The following is a 22,254-nucleotide window of genomic DNA, read 5'->3' on the forward strand; positions in this document are numbered from 1 at the left end:
CAGAAAGTGATGAAGAACAAAAAATGACAGTTTTTTGTAGATACTGAAAACCTTTTAGAGAAACAACCCATCGCTGTTATTTAACCCAAAACCTTTCAAAGTACAAATAACTGTTGCAATCTTACACGGTTATTGCACATATGTCAACCGATGTTTACAGTGAGAAGATGGTCTGTGATCTAGTACCCGAAGACAGAAAATGTTTATGAATTCTAGATCTGGTGTTAGGCTGACTTCTTTCAAACAGCATGTCATGAGGGATGACCTGACACTATTGAGTATCAGGTCAATACCTCAGGCTAAATCTTAGCAACATTGTCAGTAAACCTTCCTAATAATTAAATGTAGCGTAGAACAATCATGAAGCCAGGAGCCATATGTAACATGTCAGAAGTGAAAGGAAACATTTCAACCTGAAGGAAAACTTCTTCTTTATACTTTACAGTCTAGACAGGGAAGGAGGTGGTTACTTATTTTGCTGGTTTCTCAGAGAGCTTTCTCTATTGTTTCTGTCTGACATCTCCAACTGTTGTCAAAGTTTGTGTTCACTGACAGTAAGAGCTCAAACTCCCTCAGAGCTAGTCATGATATGTAAGTGTCCAGTGTTTATATCAACATACACTTATATTTATTTGATGAATCCCACTGATGATGATGTCATATCTATGCAAAAATGATATGCAATTTTGGGGAAATTAATAGAGGCCATCACTGAAACGTTTCCTGGTTAAGTTACTTGTTATTGGAGCTGCAAAGTTGCAGGAGGGCTGCTTGGGCACAGCCCCCAGACCACACGACCTACACTGTTTGAGTGTCCTACTTGGACATTTCACATGAGAGACATCTGTTCCACATTGCTAATTGTATTTCATCAACAGTGATCTGGGGCGAGTTCCATGGATAATATGTAAACTGACTTGTACAGTAGCTCAGCTTGTAATAAAGTGGGGGGACCTTAAAGTGCTAGTTGTAAGAAAAGTCGATTTTTGAGTCTCATTCCCAACTGTCAAATAATGATGCTCTGGTTTCCCAACCTGTCAAAAACTGACACTTTTGCAGGCCGCCATACCATAGCGTCACAATTTGACGAGCTGGGAATGAGACTCAAAAATTAACTTTTCTTACAAATAGAAACTTGAAAATAATTTCACAAGTCAGGTTTTTCTTTTCCATGAACCATTTCTTGAAACAGTGTTGGAAAGCTGAAGCAGCTGGGACCAAAAAAAAATCAACGGAAACAAAATAAAATGGCTCCATGCAGCTCATCTGGCTCCATTAGCCCTGAGATCAAAATTTGATTTAAAACGTGTTATTGACACCCCTTTTAAAGCCAAAACCTTGGTGAGCAATAAGCAAAAAGTATTAGCACACACCCTGTCTGGGTGCTTTAGTCGACTGCTTGCAGAAGGTTTAAATAATATCTTTTGAAACCAATTTGTGAACTTAATACTTCTAGTCTAGGATTATGCCAACTCAGTACCCAGCTACTTCAGTTGTTTAGGAGAATGCTGCAACGCTGTTTTGCTGTGAAACTCTAGGAATGTTTTGTGGACTTAGGAACTCCAAAGCACTGGGATGCGCAGATAAGGACTAAAGTTTAATTTCTGGTTGAACTATTCCTTTAAGAATTTAAATTATCTCCTTGTGGCCAATCACTCAGAGTAACTCTGAGTGTGCTGCCTTTCCTTTCACAGATGTCTTGTATGGCTTTGGCTGTCAATGCAGACTCTCTCCTGTTTGACAGTTTAAAAATGTCACCGTTTGAATTTGTGTTTATAATAACGGATTGTTACGCACTGTGTGTGTGTGTGTGTGTGTGTGTGTGTGTGTGTGTGTGTGTGTGTGTGTGTGTCTCTTGGGGAGCTAAATGGTTCCACCTTTTTTCACAGAGCTACTCGAGATAAGTCACATGTGACCCACACTGCGGTGACTGAATCAGAGTAGACACTGGGTTGCCAAAAGCAGAGATCACAGCTCAGACATTCCAGCTCTACATTTCTCTTTTCAGCTTTCTTTTGCTCTCTTTTTCACACACAAACACAGGCTGGTCCTCCTGCTCGGTCTGTCCCGTGTAGATGTTTATGACTAAGAAAAGCCCTGAGGCCTGGTCACATGGTCTGTAACCCCCACCCTACTACTACTACTACTACTACTACTCTCTCTCTCTCTCTCTCTCTCTCTCTCTCTCCAGCACGCGCTTATGCTCAGAGGCCTGAGAGCAGCATAAAAACTTGGGACATAAATCAGACTCCCATAAATAATGGCCGCACTTCCCTTTACATCTCCGTTGGACTAACAGACAATAAAAACACCAATAAGCAGAGATTGGATCTAATTTATTGCCTCATAAAAACAGACGGAAAGCTCGGCTCTGCTTCAGGAACGCAGTCACGGCAAAAAACAGTACAGTTCTACAGTAGGACACGCTGCAGCCCGCACATAGACTGCAGCTCAAAAATTACCACGGCAATGATTTAATAGATAGATATATTAGGCAGGGCAGATGTGCACAGACGTCTTGTCTTATGGTGCACTAGCTATTACTTTGAACAACAACAACAATGACAACAATATTATTATCATCATTATTATTATTATTATTATTATTATAATAATAATAATAATAATAATAATAATAATTCTTGTAGCAGAAAAATCCTGGCCATTTTTGTTGAGCAGATTTAACACATCGATGGATAACAATTCATGAACTAGATATGATTATTATTTAAAAGTGTAAACAGGTCTTGGACCAATCAAAATTTTCAAATAATGATAACTTGTAATGACATTTTGAATTGTAGCGAAAGCTATTTACTGAGTAGGGCAGGTCTTTACCTTACCATTATCACCCAACGTCAAAACAAAAGAACAGACAGTTCAATTGATAAGTTGAAATGTTTTAAAATACAATTAAAATCAAGCTAGATACAATAAATGAAAATAAAAGTTACAAATCCTCTTTTTTCCGTCCACGCTTCCCAACGACGAGCATTAAGAAAACAACTCCCGCTCGCCACCGAAACTCCCAGTAAATTGTCAGAATTTTACAAAAAATATAGTTCCAGTGAATTTTGAAAGAGTAAAAATGATAGGAAGAATAGACAGCAGCTTATTGTGATGTTGGAGCTCAGTCAGCAGTTTGTGTCTTCTGTGTTTGCACTTGGTGTGTGTGGTTTGTGTTCATGCAGCCTCGGCCTACTCACTGCCTGGGCTTTCTACTGCGCTCAATGGCCCTCACTCCCACGCACATTTCTGCCTCTTTTTTCAGAGCCAGGGGCAAAGCCAAATGGCATGGGAAAGAGAGGGAGACGGGGGCTGCTAGCCAAATAGTTTATATCCATTGAGCCCTGGTATTTGAGCCGTTTTGATCAAATAATTCTGCGTAATTTGGCGCGTAGTTGCTGCACGTAAAAGCAAGGTGCACATAAAAATAAAAGCAATAGTGGGGCTAGAAGGACAGTGCGAGTTAGACTGGAAGTTTTCTTGTTATTTAGGGAGAGAGAGGGGCGGCTGTCAGGCCCTTTGCAGGGAGGGAAAGATTGATCACCGCACTGCTTTTTTTCCACTCGGGGCTCCTCGGGCCCTCCCCAAAATATCCTCTGCTAAACTCCTTCCTGATCTTTATAAAAATCTACATGTGCGCCCTGTTGAGTCTGACGGCCACTCAGCACACTCTCACTTACCATTAGCAGTCACATTACTGCTGCTGTAATATTATTTTTAGTATTAGCAGGAACAGGACTCCTGCGATCTCCCCTCCTTTTTCTAGTTTTACTGAGCGACCTCGCTGTGAACTCTCTCTCTCTCTCTCTCTCTCTCTCTCTCTCTCCCTCTGCGTAAACACACCAAACATTTTAAGACACACACACACACACACACACACATCATCCTGGAGAGACAGAGTGAGCGAGCCATGGCAGCTTTGCTAGAAGAATTTTTGGAGCCTGTGTGAGGAGACTATTTTAGTGAGATTATTTTTAGACAATAGCTATATAAGCCTCTATCTATCTCGCAAACACATACACACACACACACACACACACACACACACAGGACAGGGCAGGACAGGACAGCTATTTAGAAAAACAGCAGAATCCCAATTACATGAAGAAGTTGAATTAAAAAAAGTGTACACTTACACACCAACAGGCTCCCTCTCTGCCTCTCCTCACAGTTAAATCTAAGTTTCTGTCTCTGTGCTCAGTCAGAAGCCAGTGTGCTTCATCTTCACTACAGCTGAGTAGAAATCTTCATCATCCTCTCATCCTGAGCTGCTGTGCCATCTAAAACCCTCTCCAAGTCTGCCGTGTCTAAGTTCACGATTTTCAGCCTCTGTCACACTTTATAAGATTAATGAGCTGAGTGCTGTAAACACTGTTTTGTTTTTTTTGTTTGTTTTTTGTTTTGGAGGAGCCATATTGTAAACGGCGCTGGCCAGCTCCGTTCACCCAATGTTAACCGTCATTACATCACCCAGAGGACCGAAAAAATGCCCGAGATGCTCTATTGTTCGTGCGTAACACCGGGCCGAGACGCGCAGACCCGCCGCCCACACGGCGCACATGGTGACCGGCCGCCTTCCCGTTTTTTTCCCCGCTGAATTTACCCCCCGTTAGGACAAAACAATAGCAGCTATCCTGTGATATAGCCCCTCTTTGCCACAGCATTTGGTGGACAAATAATAATGCTGCTTCCCACAGCCATCGCCGTCGCCAGGCCCGCCCCCTCGATTGGCTGTTTTGGGTCACATGACCAGGAATTGGCTGCAATTTCGCCCCATAGTTCTTCAGTTTAGCCTACCCAGGTCCCCATACGCTAGTAATATCACCAATATACACAATTATTATACCGCACCGCATTCACGCCATTGCGGTCGGGAGCCTACATGCCCGTGCGTTTTTTTCCTTTCGTTTTATTTTTTTAAGAAGCCATATTGTGTTGTGTGCGTGTGCGGACGTGCGCGTGTGTGTGCATGTGTTTTGTTTTTTTTATTTTGGGAAGGGATTGTTCGGGGGGTCTCGCCGTTTGAGGCTGAAACCGGTGTGAGGGAGCTATGAATTTTGAATTTGAGAGGGAGATCGGTTTTATAAACAGCCAGCCGTCCCTAGCAGAGTGCCTGACGTCCTTCCCCGCCGTCCTGGAGTCATTTCAAACTTCATCAATCAAGGAGTCGACAGTAATTCCGCCTCCCTTCGAGCACACCATCCCCAGCCTCAGCCCCTGCACAGCCAGCCAGCCGAGACCGACTGCTAGGAGCCAGCAGAACCGGAGAACCTCCGCCACTAATGGCCTCCAGACGCACCACCGAGCCGCCCAGCAGCCTTGTCCGCCCGGACAGGCCCCTGCCCCGGCCACGGCAACCCCGGCCGGTCCGCTGGCCCACGAATTCCCCTGGATGAAGGAGAAGAAGTCATCAAAGAAGTGCCCCAAGCCTGGGAGCAGCTCCAGCGGTGGTGGATCCATCATCCCCCCTGCCTCGTCCTCCCCGTCGCCGACCGCCTCCGGGTACGCTTCGACGGGCATCGAGTCGCCCACAGGTCGGTATGCTGGGATGCTGGGAGCCGGTGTGTGGAAGTGTGTGTGGTGGGAGTGTAAGGGGGGCACAGCTGTGCTTTCATTTCTCTATCTGCATCTCCATTTCATTTCAGAATTAACCCGCACACAGCATGGATGTGGTTAGATGACATTGTCTTTTTCTCCCATAGTGTATGTATGTGTGTGTGTGTGTGTGTGTGTGTGTGTGTGTGTGTGTGTGTGTGTGTATTGTGCAGTGCTGTGATGCTGTGTCAACAGGGAAGCCATATCCAGACCACTGCATTATGCTGCAGTGCCATGCACACTCTCTCATCATCATGCATTTAAATTTGAACCCGTCACCATTTCACACACATCGCCTCTGTCACTAAACAATCATACATACAGTCAATATGTAGAAAATAATCCGAACACCGAGTGCAAAGCTTTCGCCCCGGCATCCTCTGTATCATCTGTAGCTTACATTTTCAAAATGTATCCTGTCCACAACCCAGAGTCATGTATCTCTAAAGAGCGCAAGGCTTTTTTTAGTCTTTACCCGCCCTGCAGGTGGTTGATGCTGCAGCCTTGTGTTCATTGGGTGCTGTGATTTGATAGCAGCAGCAGCACCACCACCACCATCACTCTGATATTATAAATTCACAACACAACTGAGATGGTAGCCATATTGGATGGAGGCAGGAAATATAATGGCGAGGCAAAGCGACCGAGCAAAATATGTCAGGGTGGGGGTTGTGGTGTGTAAGCTACATCCACGCAGCACCCGCACTGCACACAAAATCTCATTCTCCCGGGTTTCTGTCTTCACACTGACCTCCATAACAGTCACTGCATTGTTATTTCTCTTTCTCTATTTTTAATGGAAATTCTTGTTTTCTCGTCTTCCCCTCTCGCCCAGTTCCCCTGCCTTTTCTGGTGTCGTTCACAGAGCCATCCAGAGGTTAGGTTATGTTTCTGACAGATACCGCCATGTTCGCTTCACACCGACATTCCCACATTTCTCTGTACATTTCCTCCCTCTCCCGTGATATATTTATTTTTCTTTCTTTGCATCTCTGATCGCACGCTGCAACCTCACAGCGGGCTCGCTGCACTGCAGGCTTACAGAAGAGACACTGTGATCATCTGTCTTTATCTGCGTTTTCTTTTTTCATTATTATTATTTTTACCACCACCAAATTGCTCCGCTCTCATGGTTATGGCTTTAGCTGCTACTGTAATTGGAAGGAGTATTTTTTATGAGACTTTTTGTGTTTTATTACTGTTTTATTACAGACAGAAGAGCCGAGGGGATTTCTGCTCGATGCAGAAGCAGCTTTTTCCTTGGCTTGAAATCGTGCGCGCAATAAAACTGCAGAGGTTTTACAGGGCACCCATGAAGTAGATTATAATTTTAAGTTTAAACGAAATATAAAATTGCAATAAAAATGAGAATAGTTTGAAAAAGGATTTTTTGCACAATAAATCCTTCACATAATTTATCTCTGTCTCCTTCTTTTATGTGTCTTTGTGTCCCCGAAGACCCGAGTCAGGCGAGTCTGGACGGTGGAGGAGCCGGGTCCCGTCGGCTGCGCACCGCCTACACCAACACACAGCTGCTGGAGCTGGAGAAGGAGTTCCACTTCAACAAGTACCTATGCCGGCCGAGGAGGGTAGAGATCGCCGCCCTGTTGGATCTGACCGAGCGGCAGGTCAAAGTCTGGTTCCAGAACCGGCGGATGAAACACAAGCGCCAGACGACGCACCACCGAGACGGAGGTGGTGGAGGCGGCCATGAATCAAGCGACCCGGGCGGGTTCGAGCCGCTCGAAGGCGCCGATGCCTCATCCCCGTATTCAAGCCAGCCACTGGAAGCATCTGGTACGGGGGATGCTACGTCGGAGAGCGAGTCGGGGAGCGGCAATCCGTCTTCGGCCACCTACGCGAATGACAGCGGGGACAATGCACAGCCCACGCCGGAGGAGGGAGGCCGTTTGAGCCGCCCTGAACGCCCACCGCTGCCAGGCGGATCTGGCTCCTCTGACGCTTCGGCGACTCACCACTCTCCGCCGGCGTTCACCGCCACGAACTCTGCTGACAACCCGGGCCTGATGCAGCTCGAGGCCGGGCCTGTCGTAGCAGCGCCCGATCCGTCATTCTCTGAGCAGCGGGACTCCTCCATCACCTCCACCTCCTCATCGGCTCCTCCAGCCACCCCTATAGCATCATCCACGCTCCCCGATCTGACCTTCTTTGCCGGGGATGCCTGCCTGTCACCGAGCCTGCAGAGCTCCTTGGACAGTCCGGTGGATTTCTCCGAGGAGGACTTCGACCTTTTCACAAGCACACTGTGCACCATAGACCTGCAGCACCTCAACTTCTGAGGACCACGGCCACGAATAAATACGAAAAGTGAGACCAAGTGAAGGAGCGGACGGACGGACGGATGGACGGACGGACGGCCTGCGTGTGGAGGAACAATCGAGCGGAGGAGACGGCACTCGGCACTCGGCGACGACTCCGAAAAGCTTCTCGGCAACATTCCTGAAACATTTCTGAATGAAAATTATGTTCGTTTTTAAATATATTTTTTTCGTCTTCTTGCTGGTTTTTCTTTGCGGCTATGATGTAGTTTTATGGATATGCAGTTAATTTAACTTTTTCAAATTTTAAACACGGAATGGATTTTTCTTTTCTCCACGATCGAAACGTTGTGGATTTGTTTCTCTCTTCTTTTTTTTTCCTCCAAATTTCAGGTATTTATTGCCTTTCTTGTTTTTGAATTTTTTTTTATTTTTTTTTTGTTAAAAATATGAACCCTACGCCTGGATTTGTTTCCTTATTCTGGTGCAGCTTCATGGATCCTTAAATAACTTCTCAGGAACTGTTCACAGAGTCTAGGTGCAGAAAGCTGGACTGCTCTTAGAAAATCTAAAGTGAAGGATGAATTAATCCTCTCTTTGAACGAGACCAGGCGAGAGAGAAGCCCTGCTGATGACCCGAGTTTTAGACCCTAGTTTATTTATTGAGATTCTTTAATAGTGAAAATCCAAATTATTTATTGTACATATATTTTCATAGTGGAATAATAATAATAAAAAACAGACAAACATTTACGATGTGGCCCCTGTCGTTTTGTTTTGCAGCCTATATGAATTAAGTGTTGAATAGGCCTACCTATTTAACAATGACGTTAAAACATATGTATGCTGCACTAATAATACAGTGCAATTTTAAATATCTTCCGAAAAGCATTTTCATGGACCTATTATAATTTGTATAATTATCTCCTGCTCCCTGTAATAATGATATTTTGAATTAATTTATTTTACAATATCATCACATTACATACACTTACATATCACCATTCTGCATTTTACAATTGCCACAGAGCCTACTTTAATTTCCAGGTTTTTGGTTTTATTATAACTAAAACAGAATTTGCCATTATTATAAAATATTTGTCATTTTACAATATTTTCATCTTCTAATATTTATTCAGTTCTTCCAGTTTCCAGTTTATTTGCACAGCTCCATCTGTTTTCCCACACTTGACAACTTAAACTAGCGCATATAGCCTGAAATAGCCTGGAATGGTCCAGTGTAGTTGAACTCCTGTGTTTACACAGAGATAACCTCTGAAGAAATGAGTTTGAGAACGACTGAGATATTTTCCAGAGCAGATAAAATGAGGAGGCCAAGGCAGGATGTTGTTTCACACGTTAGCTTAGCATGCGTAGCCCTCTGCCTCTGAGTAGGAGCTAATGGTTAGCATAGACAGGCCCTCCACCAGCAGTGCCTTCCACCATGTGAGAATCAGCAGAGTAACAATGCAGCCTTTTACTGAAAGTGTGAGACCTGGAGCTCACCACAGTGCAGCTGAGCTCATCCTCCTTCTAGTTTGATGGTAGGAAAGTTGACTGTAGTCTGGTATAGTCATTTTTCCTCCTTTTATGTGAAGAAAACTAGCATGGCTAGCTGCCTGCCATTAGAGTGTGTGGATATGATGCTAACTGCTCCTCCTCCCGCAGAGTCAAAATGGCGCTGAAGACAAAGCAGGATGTGAACAATGAGCAGTGGCAGCCATTACAGGATGACTGGCTCACTGTGACAGGCATAGTGCGTGTGCGTGTGTGTGTGTGTGTGTGTGTGTGTGTGTGTGTGTGTGTGTGTGCAAGAGAGAGGGAGGGAGTGAGGGAAATGTGTGTGTGCCTGTAATAGTCAAACAAATGACTTGTTTTGTAGTCTACAGATTCAAGGCAGGTTTGCTTTATTTCTTCATTATGATGATGATGATGATGATTGTTATTGTTGTTATTATTATTATTATTATTATTATTATTATTATTATTATTATTATTATTATTAATATTATTATTATACCAATAATAATTATACTACTACTACTACCACTGCTAAGAATAATGATAATAATAATGATAACAACAACAATAATGACTGTAATAATAATACTTTTATAGACATTTATCATTTTGCATTTTTAGACTAATCGTCAAAACGGATATTTAAAAACTCACTGATTCAGAGAAAATCTTAATATTGACAACCAAAAATAGGAGGGTGTACAAATATTTCACTAAATATATTAAAGTTTCATGGTAAATATGGCCCACGATTGAATGATATTTGTAGTGAATCAAGTTCAGAAAATAATTTTTCATGACAGAAAGCCATTTTAGGATCCCCGACCCATAATTCATAAACCTTTCTGACTGTCCAAGAAGGAAGAAATAAACGAGGACAAAGCTATTCAAACATTACCAATCTCGTTTTACTCCAAGCCACACATTAGAAGTGAAACACATGACATGCACTTCATATTTTGTGTTAAGAAGCTGGATGTGTAACTTAAGTTGAAAACAAAACAGCCTTAAGAGTAGGACTGAACTCCCAACGGTGCTCTCTGATTTTCTTTTTAACCACAAACAGGGCAGTCCTCTTCATCTGGGCCTCATTGTAACATAACATGGCTTTGACTGTCTATTGGATTTTTAAAGTGTGAATGCTTAAACTGCAGATGTCTTTAATGTTTAATCACGGTGAAGCCAGCCGGCAATGTTACTCCTGTGGTAAAAAAAACAACAACAAAAAAACATGCTAAACTGCCGTGAGAGAATCCAACTGAGGCCCATTCATGTGAGCACAAGTTTTAAGCTGTGGATGTCGTTCCTATGGGAACCAGAAGGCACAATACAGGACAACAACGTGTTTTTTTAACCACAAGAAAATACATCTCATACACCTCTGTGCATGACGTCCTCTATTGTTTCATTTAATCTGAATAAGGCACTGGTCACATTATCCAAACTGTTCATGGAATTCATTTTTAATCACAACATTTCATCTTTATTTAATCTATTTGACAGGGACAAGTGCAAGATATCGTAGCTGTAGCAGAGTTAGCCAAAGTCTCATTTATGTCACAGTATAAAAACACTCACAGGACCACACATAGTCACTGTGCAAAAACATCAACATCATCATCAACAACATCGTCATCAACAACAACAACAACAACAACAACAACAACAGCAGCAGCAACATGATTTGAAAACATTAAAACATGACAACAATAACAACCAGAGATCATGAGATTAAGTGTTTTCATCTATGTCATCCATGTGATTGCTCTGGATTTTCAGACCACAAAACGGCTGGAGCCCAAAAGGTATTTGGAAGCTGGTCCTAGTCATCCTTTAAAAATGTTAGCCAGTAAAATGCTAAACTGTAAGTAAAACTAGCATGAAGATTTCCCTCATTCTGGATCACTCTCATGATAGGCTTTTGTTCTGATGTCTATCGTTGTGGTAAGATGACAAGATGTTACAAATGTATAATTTAGCAGTTTACAGATTCCCAATATGAGGATAAATTATGAGGTTTTTGAATCGGTTTTTGAGTCTTATTTCTTGGTCATGTGGTGGGTCACTGAAGGATGAATAATGAGTATCAAAACACACATTTATATCTGCATGAAAAAGAAAATCAGTTGTGTCTCAGCTTTTCTATGAACCAGAGGCAACCTGCAGACATAAAACAGTAGTGGTCCCAGTATAGAACCATGGGGAACTCCGCTGCCCTGAGCCACTGCTGATGAACTTGAATCCTCATTAAGAACAAAATTATATTTTATAGAATGAATTCAATAATGACCCTAGAATTCCAACGCTTCCACTGTCTCTGAGGATTGACCAGTACCAGCAAGTCACTTCAAAGACTATCCAGAGTATGTTTTTTATGTGTGTGGTTCTAGAATTGTGTGAGACATATAAACATACCATCCAGTCTTCATGCTAATCTGAGCTAAACTAAACCAAGATAAGATAAAATAGCCAGCTGCAACATATTTACTATACATACATGTGAGAAGTGTTGATGTATCCCATCTAATTCTTAATAAGAAGGCAAATTAATGTATTTCCCCCAAATGTTGAACAATTCCATTAACACTCTGACACTGTTAGTGTCAAATATTAGCTGTTCTGGAATAAAATACAACATTTAGGTAAGACACAGGGCACAAGGTGGATCAATTTTATTTATACAGGCAGTATTTAAGTATTTGGGCAATTTTTATGTAATCTGTATTCTACCTTATAAAAAGACATGTCTGATACAGGTGTGAGTGCCTGCAGTGTGACATTGGATGGGCCTGACCAATGAAGTTATTCTGTATTGCAATGTAATCGGCTCTTAGTCAGGTTGAAATGACTTCCGCAAAAGTTGGCCATATATATATATATATATATATATATATATACATATATTTTTGAAACAATTATTGTCTAAAAACTGGCAGAAACTAATATCCTAATATCAGCAACAAACCTTTAACCATCCCTTGGGACAAAGATAATTCAAGAGATGCTTGATTTGCTCAGATGTGATTTTCAGACTTGGGTTTGGAACATTGCACAGAATTGTACAAATGCAAGGTGACTGTTAAAACTATCCTATAAACGGAAAGTAACCTTAAAACCCTAAACAGACATATTAACTATTTCTTAAGCCCATAGCCTATAAACAGTGTTTCCAATGTGACACTGGGTTTACCAGACTAAAGACTGTACGACATACACTCTCTCTCTGTGTCCTGTAACCATCCATCCAAGTGTATCTTGTAGACAAAGAGATTACAGCAGAGTACATCTCTATGCTGGGAGACATATCTCACCCTCTGAGTGCCTGTGTGTGTGTGTGTGTGTGTGTGTGTGTGTGTGTGTGTGTGTGTGTGTGTGTGTGTGTTCCAGTAATCTCTCTCTCTCCTGGCTGTCACCGCCTGTCGACCTGCTGCCATGCTGTAATACGCGGACTGCTCCTTTATCTCTTGCATCACCGTCACCATCACTGTTATGATTTCTGTGTGTGTATGTGTGTGTGTATGTGATATTGCATAACTTAGGCGTGATAGATAACCCACTCAGCAGCAGTAGTGAAATATGTGAGCAGTGGATTTTTATCATCCCGACGTCAAGAGGAAACTTTACGCTCAGACAATTAGACAGTCCTGCTGCTGACACAGGTTGCAGCCTGCAAATCAAAGTGGCAGGATTAAAAAGAAAATTAAGTGTCACTTCATGTTAGGTCCTTTGCAGCTGTATCAACCTACATAGTTTACAAAAGACAACAAAAATACACTTCTTTCTAATAAAGAACCTTTTACGAGAGACTGATTACTGATTAGTAATAAATCATAAAGAGAGCAGCTGTTGTATTGTAAAAACTCTCCATGACTATAAAATCCATTAAAGGTAGTTGCTTAGCAAAGAGCATTAGCACACACCCTGTCTGAATTGAGTGCACAAGCTCAACTGATTTGGTCATGGCAACCTCACCAGACAGATTTTGGGTCATTACGCAAGAGTTCATGCGTTTATCACTACGACATTTTCAAACAAAATGTTTAATAGGATAATAACATTTTATATCCAAAAGGTTAAAGGCAATTCTAGCTTTCTGCTGTTTATGTAGATTTTGTCCCAAACACCTTCAGTTGTTCAGGAGAATACTTACTGCATGACCTTTGGATATCTAAGAACCATTGATAAAGCCATTATTAACAACATATAAACCCTTATAGATAGCTTCTTATTAATTGTGCCAGCTTTGTGTTTAGATTTTACAGAAAGAGGATGCACAGCTCTGTCTCATCACACAGATAAACTTGGGAAACCACAGACCTTCATAGATTCTAACTAGGCCTCTGTTTATCTGGAAACTTACACATATTGCTAGATCATCTGATGGTGTCTCAATTAGCAGGTGCCAGGATTTGAACTTATTTCAAGCTCTCTTTACTCATTCTTTACTCAACTGTCACTTTTTTGTGTACACCCACATGCAAAACTTAGAAAGCAGCAGAGGAGAGAGAACGTGTGCATGGTTATCCCTATTTGAATGATTCTTTATGTCTTTAAGGCTACAGAAAAGCAGAAGGCAGAGTTCATGAAGGGAGACTGTGGATGCAGTGTGATGCATGCTTTTCAGCCCACCTTTGAGAGTGAACATCTGGAACAGGTATAAACACTGGGCCTATGACGAGATATGACGCAGTTTGTATCAAGCACTAGTGCAGTGCCCGTAAGAAAAATGTATTCCTATAGAAAAGTGGGAGGTTAAGTAGCTTTTTCATGGATGGCCAAATGAGGCTGTGTTTGAAGGTGGGACGACAGGGATATTTAGGTTTGTTGCGAAATCCGATATTCCAGGGTATAATTGGCCGTTTTTGACTATTTTTGATTTTGCCATTATATTTCACCTTAAAAACTATTTACTTGGTGTCATTATTATTTTTGTGTGACTGTACAGTTATTTTTTTATTTTGACATACCGTATTAACAAAATGGACCTAAAATCACAAAAAAACATAAAATCTGAGTTAAAAAAGATTTTTTTACTCTGAAAACCACAAATATGTTTAACAAACCATTTTTTATTAATTATAATGCAAATATAAATGGTTGTTTGCTAAATATGTGCATAAATTTAAAACATTTACAAAGTTATACGTAACTTTTTACATTTAAATGCAGGCAATGCTCATTCAGCAGTCTCCTCATTGTTTTGACTCATTAAACAAAAAACCGACTCCACTACACACTAAACACACTACACCAAACACTACATAACACACTAATTATCCAAACAAGCTAAATGTCACAAATCTCTCAACTCTCATCGCTGTCTCTACACCGACCGTCGTTGCCTGTCATTCATCCGCCTCCGTCCCTCCCACAACTTCCTGTTCCTCAACAACCAAACTTGCCGCTTGGACACTTTCGTGACAAAAGCCCGTTTTTACCATTTCTTCCTGCACCAGACACAAAGTAAACGTGACGGCAATGTTCGCGAAAAAGCGTGGCGGACATTATTTACCCCAAGTCCGGTTTTGGACGTGCCGGTGCGTCCGGTCCGTCGCCTCGGTAGGTGGGCCATGTAGGTGGGCTAGCGGCTAGCAGCTAGCTACACACAAACATTCACAGATTCCAATTCCACTTTGTTGTCCGCGCATCTCCAGATCAACTCAGACCCGAACAGACTCGGTCAGGACTCTTTTAGTCTCATTAATACACAACAGTCAGTTTAGATGCACCGAACAGAACGGGACCGAACCGCCAGCAAAATCCCGGTCCAGCTCGCGCCGCTACAGGTACAAATCTGCTTGTTTCTTAAGGTGGGGGGTCGCGGTGGGCTCTGCAGTGATTGGCTCTGGTGCACACGTGACTGTGGTGGCTCTGGTGGACAATGCTCGCTGAATTGGCAAAGCATTTCTGAAATAATTTATTCACGGTATCATTGCAGTCCAAACAAATGCTTAGTTGCACACCCTTGAACCAAGCAGCAGCCATGTTGAAACTCTCAGGTCAGTCTGATCCTGATCTGCAGAGATATTTGAGGAACACACACACACACACAGACAGACAGACAGACAGAGATTCCTTGCTTTTATAGAGAGATAATGGACCACACATACAGACACTGGCAGCTGACATGCTTCAAACAATTCATGTCAATGTGTAGCCTGTTAGTAGCTCCCATTTGAAATAAAAATGTACTTCTTAGCGTGCAACTTTGGCATTACACTCCTGCTTGATGTTAGAAAGTAGCACTGTGTCCTGTTGTTGAATTCCATCATGTAATGCTACTATGGCCAGTCAATCACAGTACACCTGTAAACAAAGCAGGTTGTTGTTCCTCAAATTCAAGTGGACTTTAGTGATGACTGAGGACTGAACCCTTGAAGTTGTGGTTTTAAATGCATTACCGTCAACAACATCTGCACAACCCCTGATCCACAGCTGCCCCTTTACTGTTCTCTATTCCAAATCTAACAGTGTAATTTTTGAAAATATAAAATATCATGCACACGTGCAATTCTGATGAAAAATTAAATATAACTAGCAACTTGACTAACTACACCTATTGTGCCCATCTGGTGTTCCTATGGGCCTGAATATTGGACAACATTTACATATTCACAACATCAGACATGGTGATAGCACCAGAGTAATACTTTCCCCTTACTGAATGTCATGATGATGAACAGAATTGATGATGTAAAAAAATGTTCATTATACCAGAGTCATTATGAGATTGACAGATTAGCTACACAAATGTGGTATTCATGTGGAGATGAGGAAGGAGAGAAATTTCCCAGACTCAATTTTGTGAGTTGTTGAGTTAGACTAGACATGATACATTTCGTAAAACCCTGTCTCTGGGAAATTCATCAATATTTGGCCCTTCATCAATAATTCTTCACGTTTTGCATTAAGTACTCCATTGAAAAGGAAGTTTTTAATCTCAATGGGACTTTCCTGATTAAATAAAGGTTTAAAAATTCTTTTTTAATTCTTTCTATTTTGTGTTCAGAACATTGTGTCCGTTTGTCCCAGTGATGTTCATTTGTATTTACATACACAAATACAGTGGTTCTCAAACTAATTTGGTCACAGAAAAAACCCTCCCATTTTGCTGAAAATTTCTCTAAACAACTTCTGTGGGTAAATTCTTCTTCTAAATTCTCTTAGTGTAATTTCATTCATGTGTTTTCAAACCTGAACTGAGCCAAAATGGCTGCCGACTGTGAGAGAGATCAGGTTTAAAGAGTATACGAAAGACCAGGGCAGGGCTGCATAAACAGTCAACCATGGTTCACCCGTTTATGTGCTCTGTGCGTGTGTGTGTGTGTGTGTGTGAGACACATACATGAAGAGAGGGGCTATGTCCATGCCTCTGTTTATTTTATGTGTGTGAGTGGTGTGTTTATTAGCATCCAGTTAGCCAAGTTACCACCGTTCTTTAGGTGAGAAGGAGGCAGATGATCAATGCTTCAGCCTCTGAGGACCCCATCAATACACAGCTTTGGTGTGTGTGTTTTCAGCCTTCTCTCTCTTGCACACTACTGTATATTGAGTTGTCAGGAAGGAGCCTTGGAGAATACACAGCAAACACAAATCACTCTGTGCATGTGTGTGTTGATGCACCAATGTCCCCCCTGTTGTCTCTCTCTAATAGGTCAATAAAGAGCCATTCCACAGGATTTACTGGTATTTACCAAGGGACCAACACAGACAATTGTCAGTCAATCCACCTACACCAATTAACAGCCAGTACATAGAATGCTGAGTAGTCAGCTTAGACCTCGAAGCAGCAGCCATGGTTTTAAGATAACTACTGATAAAACTTAAATGTTGCAAAGACAACCACAGAAGTTGCACTATAGGGATCAATTCCACAAAGCACAACACTCCCAGTGTGTCAAACACAGCAACCTGCAGTGGCCCTACACTTGTAAGTATGACACTGTTTGTCTACCAAATATCAAAATACGGGTGTGGGGATGGCAGGTGGAACACAGTCTAAGTCATTTCTGGTAGCATCCCTCTAGTGCACTGGTTGAAATAACGAGAAAAGTCCATGCCAGGGTGTGGATGTGGTGGTTGGCTGGGTCATACACAGAATTCTCGCTAAACCTGACTAAATTGTGACCATCTGGCAAATTTGAAAACAATCTGTAAAAGTCACAAAAGTCTGAATATGTCATGGTAAGTGAACTGCTTGTAAGCAAATCTAACTGGACATTGCATATATCTGACTAGCAGCTTTAACTTATTCAAATTTAGATATTTAAATGAAAAACTACATTTCCAGATGTTTTCTACTGAATGGATGAGGTGAAACCACTGGAATACTTTTTCTTGCATATCAATGCTAATATGTATGTTACATTTAACAAATAAATACATAAAAACACAAATATTAAGAATTCATGTTAAAGATTATTTCATTTAGGCAGTGCTTTGCTCCTCTGTTGGTGCCCCCAAGTGACAAAGAGGCCCAAGTCATGTGTCTAGAATTGGACCGAGCGCACTGATTTTTAGTTAAGATCCAGGCATCACCAACCAGTGTGTCTTGAGCTGCAGTTCTTTATATCCACCACTGGATGTCAGCTCAAAGGAACTCTACATGTGTTGAAGTGAATTGGAAATACTTTTCACTAGAAATAAAAAGTCAATACCAAAATAAAGTAGTTTCAGTGTATACTTTCACAAGCTAAAAATCAATAAATTTCCTTTGGAAATGAATTAATTTCTCATATAATTTTGCAGAAACTGGGAATCAGTGTTGCTGTTTCTGTCATTCTCTAAGTAAATGTCTCTGTATATATATATATATATATATATATATATATATATATATATATATATATATATAAATTTTATTTTTTTTCACTTTATTCTTTCAAGGCTTCATGCTGAGACTGAATAACACTAGTCGATACAATTCCACTAAAGGACAGTAAAACACATGAAGAATAGGTTGACAAATTCTATATTTTTCATTTAAAGACTCAATACTACTTTTTTATCCTGTCTGTGGTTCTCCACTCCAAGCTCAATGTTCTCTATTCGTTTAGGACAGAGTGAAGAGGATTTACTTTCATACTTTTTTTCAAAAGTTTCAGTAATTTCTTAAAACAGCTTTTAATCAAACGTTTCTCAAACAGAAGGAAATAGAGCACCACTCGGGGACTATTTTCAGTAGTGAATTAATCAACATTTGCTGTTCCAGTGAGTGTTTAGAGAAGCAGGACATGTGTGTGGGACTGGGTCAATATAAACTACAGAGTTTGTGTAATGGAGGAACATGACCCAGTACAACAGTGTGCCTCACCGATGATCATATTGTGTTTTAGTGAGGTTTATTTATCGCTGCTTTGGAACTTTTCATGAGATCTGTCAATAAGAAGAAAATGATACCAGACATATTATTAAAGCTCTTGGTTAGGAAAATGATTAACACCTGTACATCGAAGAAGTATTGAATAAGTAACTTCAGTTCTCACAATATTTCTCCTCTGAATTATAAAATAGCCATTGCTCCATGCACGAACAGTCCTTCGTGACCCTTCTCCTCTGCCGTAGCCAGGGTGTAAATGTGTTGTGTAGATAAGAGGGTCCGAGCTGACAGCCTGTTATCAGAGACGGCAGATAGCAGCGAGGCCAGCAGGAAAATCCCCTCGAGCTCCGAATTTGTCTCCTCTACTCTCCACTGTTCTCTCATATCATCCGTCTGTATACACCCGGGTATTACATAGCTGCTTTGACCTCCAACCTTAGACAGCAATTTGAGCATTTTATGTTTATTTAACAAATAATAATTATTCTTCAAAGCAGTGACTACTGCAGTTCTTCCAATGGCAATGGCTGCCTTAAAAGTGTATGGAAATTACGAAAAAAATCAAAATGAGAAAAGGTCCATCTAAATACCTGCTAAAGTGCTCAGCTAGCAATGAGGCTCACACACATACATTTATGTGGCTTAGCTAAGCTCCGATGCTTCAATGGTTTAATTTAATTTCAATATTTGATTATCTATTTAAATCAATGGAAAAAATGAAAAAAAACAACAAAAAAAAACAATATCTATGGGTTATCTAGAGGCATGGAAGTCTAATGTAGGTAATAGAGACAATATTTTTCATTTCTGATTCAATATTTTAGGAAAGTATGTGCACATTTTTACATTGTCACATATGTGTTACTCCTCCAATCAGTCTCATCAGATTTGACTTCTGAGTATTTCAATAATAACTGTCTTTGGGGTTTCTACCAACCAGGCAGAATAGATATTAGAAATGTTCATTTCACAAAACCACAGATATGTAAATTTTTATATAGCAATTTTCTAGTCAACTGACCAGTCAAAGCGCTTTACAACACTTGCCACATTCACCTATTCACACATACATTTATACACTGATGGCAGAGGCTGCCATGCAAGGTGCCAACTGCTCATCAGGAGCAATTTGGGGTGTAGTATCTTGCTCAAGGACACTTCAACATGCTAACTCAAACTTAACATTTCTTTATATTGCAGCCTTACCGTATCTTTAGGTCCAATTTTCTGACAATGCTGTGTTTGTGATCTGGTTAGATTTATGCCCAAAAATCAAAATAAACTTTGTTTTGGTCACCACAAACTGCTGGAAATTTTCCCAACGTCTCAGTAAAAATATAGGGTGGTTTTGCTCTTGCATGTGTTGAGATGCATTTCTGAACTGCAGTCACTGGCTTGGCAGCCATTTCTGCTGTAACTCCTGAGGTATCTGGATGGCAACACATTCTGATTTTTGAGTTCACTTAGTTTAGATTGAATGATGACTAATTGTTTCTCCTCATGTGATTTAAAGAGTGCAGACAGAGTGAGGCTCATTTTGGGGACAAGACCTACAGTTGACCGCAGCCAGGTCAGACGAGTTATGGGAGAAGAGCAGAGAGACAGGTCAACTCCTCTTTTAGTCTATTGGATAATATACCAAAATAACCAATTAGAAGAAGTGGGTGTGTACTGGAACAAGGGTCTCTAAAGGCCTGTGCAGAGAGAGAAGAGGGGGGTGGCACTTGGTAAACCTCCTAAGAGCAAAGGCTGAGGTTTTGATGGAGCAGAGGGCAAAGCATTTTGGCATTGTTTTGTCCACAGATTTGATCATATCAGAACGCGGCCGCTTCTGATCCGGACTCAAGGCGCTAGATTCTGTTTTAATAAAGATTGCTCTATCATTCCACCCAGCCTTGCCTCCGCAGAATTATTTTGTCATCAAACTACATGCCGACACCTTTAGGAGGAAAGCCCAGAAACTACACTCCACCATATGCCCTCCACCTCCTGCTATGACATACATGTCATTTGAACTTGATGTGACACATTTTCTAGAAATGTCAATATGGAATGCATCCTGTGAAATGTATAAATGAACATATGAACATGTCTGTGGTTTGCACAAAGTGCCAACATTTTATATTGGTGACTGGGGTGTTTCTGTTTAGTGTGTGGACATTAATAATAGTTGTCAGGCTTAATCCAGCATGTCATAAATGCTTACTTCCTCATGCCTATTGATTATTGTCCATCCTTAAACCAGCTCATAGGCGCATCGCTGCCAACAGCTGGACTGGTGTGGCATAGCAGTCAATGAATTGTGGGATACACTGAATTCTGAATACCGATCTGAATACCGAGCTTTCTATAGCCTTGGGTTTGATGACATATAGATAGACGCTCACAAAAAATACAGGTAATAACCATCATTAATAAACTGTAAATGTATAGACAATTAAAACTCAGTATGTTATTTCACTCTTAACAATGACATTTGTTAAAGTTCGAATATGGAATATGAGCTGAATGCCGCCATCTAGTGTCTCAAGATCGTAGTCGCAACAACAAAAAGGTAATTCCAGCGGTCGGGTTGACGTTAGCTAAGTTAGCAAGTGAGTTAGCTTACCGATCCAGGAGAAAGTTTGCCATTTCCGCGCGTGTTTTGATGCTGTGGAAATCCTTTACCTGAGTCCATCGAGCGTATGCTTTACCGATATTTACTCTGGTTTTTGCTCTTCTCCTGTCACTCAGCTGCTGGGACAGATAACGCACCGTTCGCTGGGGCTCTGAAGAGCTTGCAGACTCCGCCATTTTACCCAGTGTCAGCCTAGCTGTGCCGAGCATTGCCGAGCATTGCCGAGGTTGCGAAATTGGCAACCCGTAATGCCAGCCGCTATTTGGCTGGTACGATGTAAACAGGAAGTCATTGTCGAACCTGTCAAAATTTCTTAAATTATTTATTTCAGACTTAATATAATTTTTCAAGGAAACGCATTACTTTTAATCTGCGCCCCTCTAAACGCCCCATGGATGTATTATTTTTGAAAAAATATAGCTTTTAATAAGCATATTACATATTTAACCTTTAATTGTAAAGTTGGAACTGTTGTTTATACATTTTGAAATTGTTTAATAAATGGCTTATAAAGCATGTTGTTTTTGTTCACAGTGAAATAACTATTAATTAAAGTTTAGTTATCTATATATTCACCATTTATTAATAATGGTTATCAGAAAGTGGTACAAAAAAGCAGAGACAAACTCAAAATGTGGGTCTCATCCTGTGCCAATAGAGTTGATTGAACTGCTGTCCCAACAAACTCCACATAATTAAGCTCAAAACACAAAGGCTTATGGGTTGTAGGATACGGATGTGGAGAGGTGGATTACCAGCACTTCCGAAAACAGGCCTGCATTAAAACAATGCTAGGACTGTATTTGTGGAACCATGTTGCTTCAGGTACCAGTGAAACAATGTAATCTGATCCAGGAAGTCCAGTTGGAGTAACACATGAATGTATTGAAAGGCTTATCAAACACTTAAACACTGCA

At 41.0% G+C, this 22,254-nt stretch overlaps 1 protein-coding gene across 1 annotated transcript; it reads left to right on the plus strand.

Annotated features, from left to right (window-relative positions):
- Positions 1-4,063: 4,063 nt before the first annotated feature.
- On the plus strand, positions 4,064-8,633 carry hoxb2a (homeobox B2a). Its single transcript, XM_030406480.1, has 2 exons — positions 4,064-5,540; positions 7,060-8,633. The coding sequence occupies exons 1-2, from the start codon at positions 5,057-5,059 to the stop codon at positions 7,899-7,901; spliced, it is 1,326 nt and encodes a 441-aa protein (XP_030262340.1). The 5' UTR covers positions 4,064-5,056; the 3' UTR covers positions 7,902-8,633.
- Positions 8,634-22,254: the final 13,621 nt, after the last annotated feature.

The sequence above is a fragment of the Sparus aurata genome, chromosome 23, assembly GCF_900880675.1.
Source record: "Sparus aurata chromosome 23, fSpaAur1.1, whole genome shotgun sequence".
Lineage (NCBI taxonomy): Eukaryota > Metazoa > Chordata > Actinopteri > Spariformes > Sparidae > Sparus > Sparus aurata.

Excerpts from the sequence above, each read along its gene's own strand:
- hoxb2a (XM_030406480.1), top strand. The coding sequence starts at position 5,057 with ATGAATTTTGAATTTGAGAGGGAGATCGGTTTTATAAACAGCCAGCCG. Across the intron at positions 5,541-7,059 it reads GGGCATCGAGTCGCCCACAG|ACCCGAGTCAGGCGAGTCTG; the intron begins GTCGGTATGCTG and ends GTGTCCCCGAAG.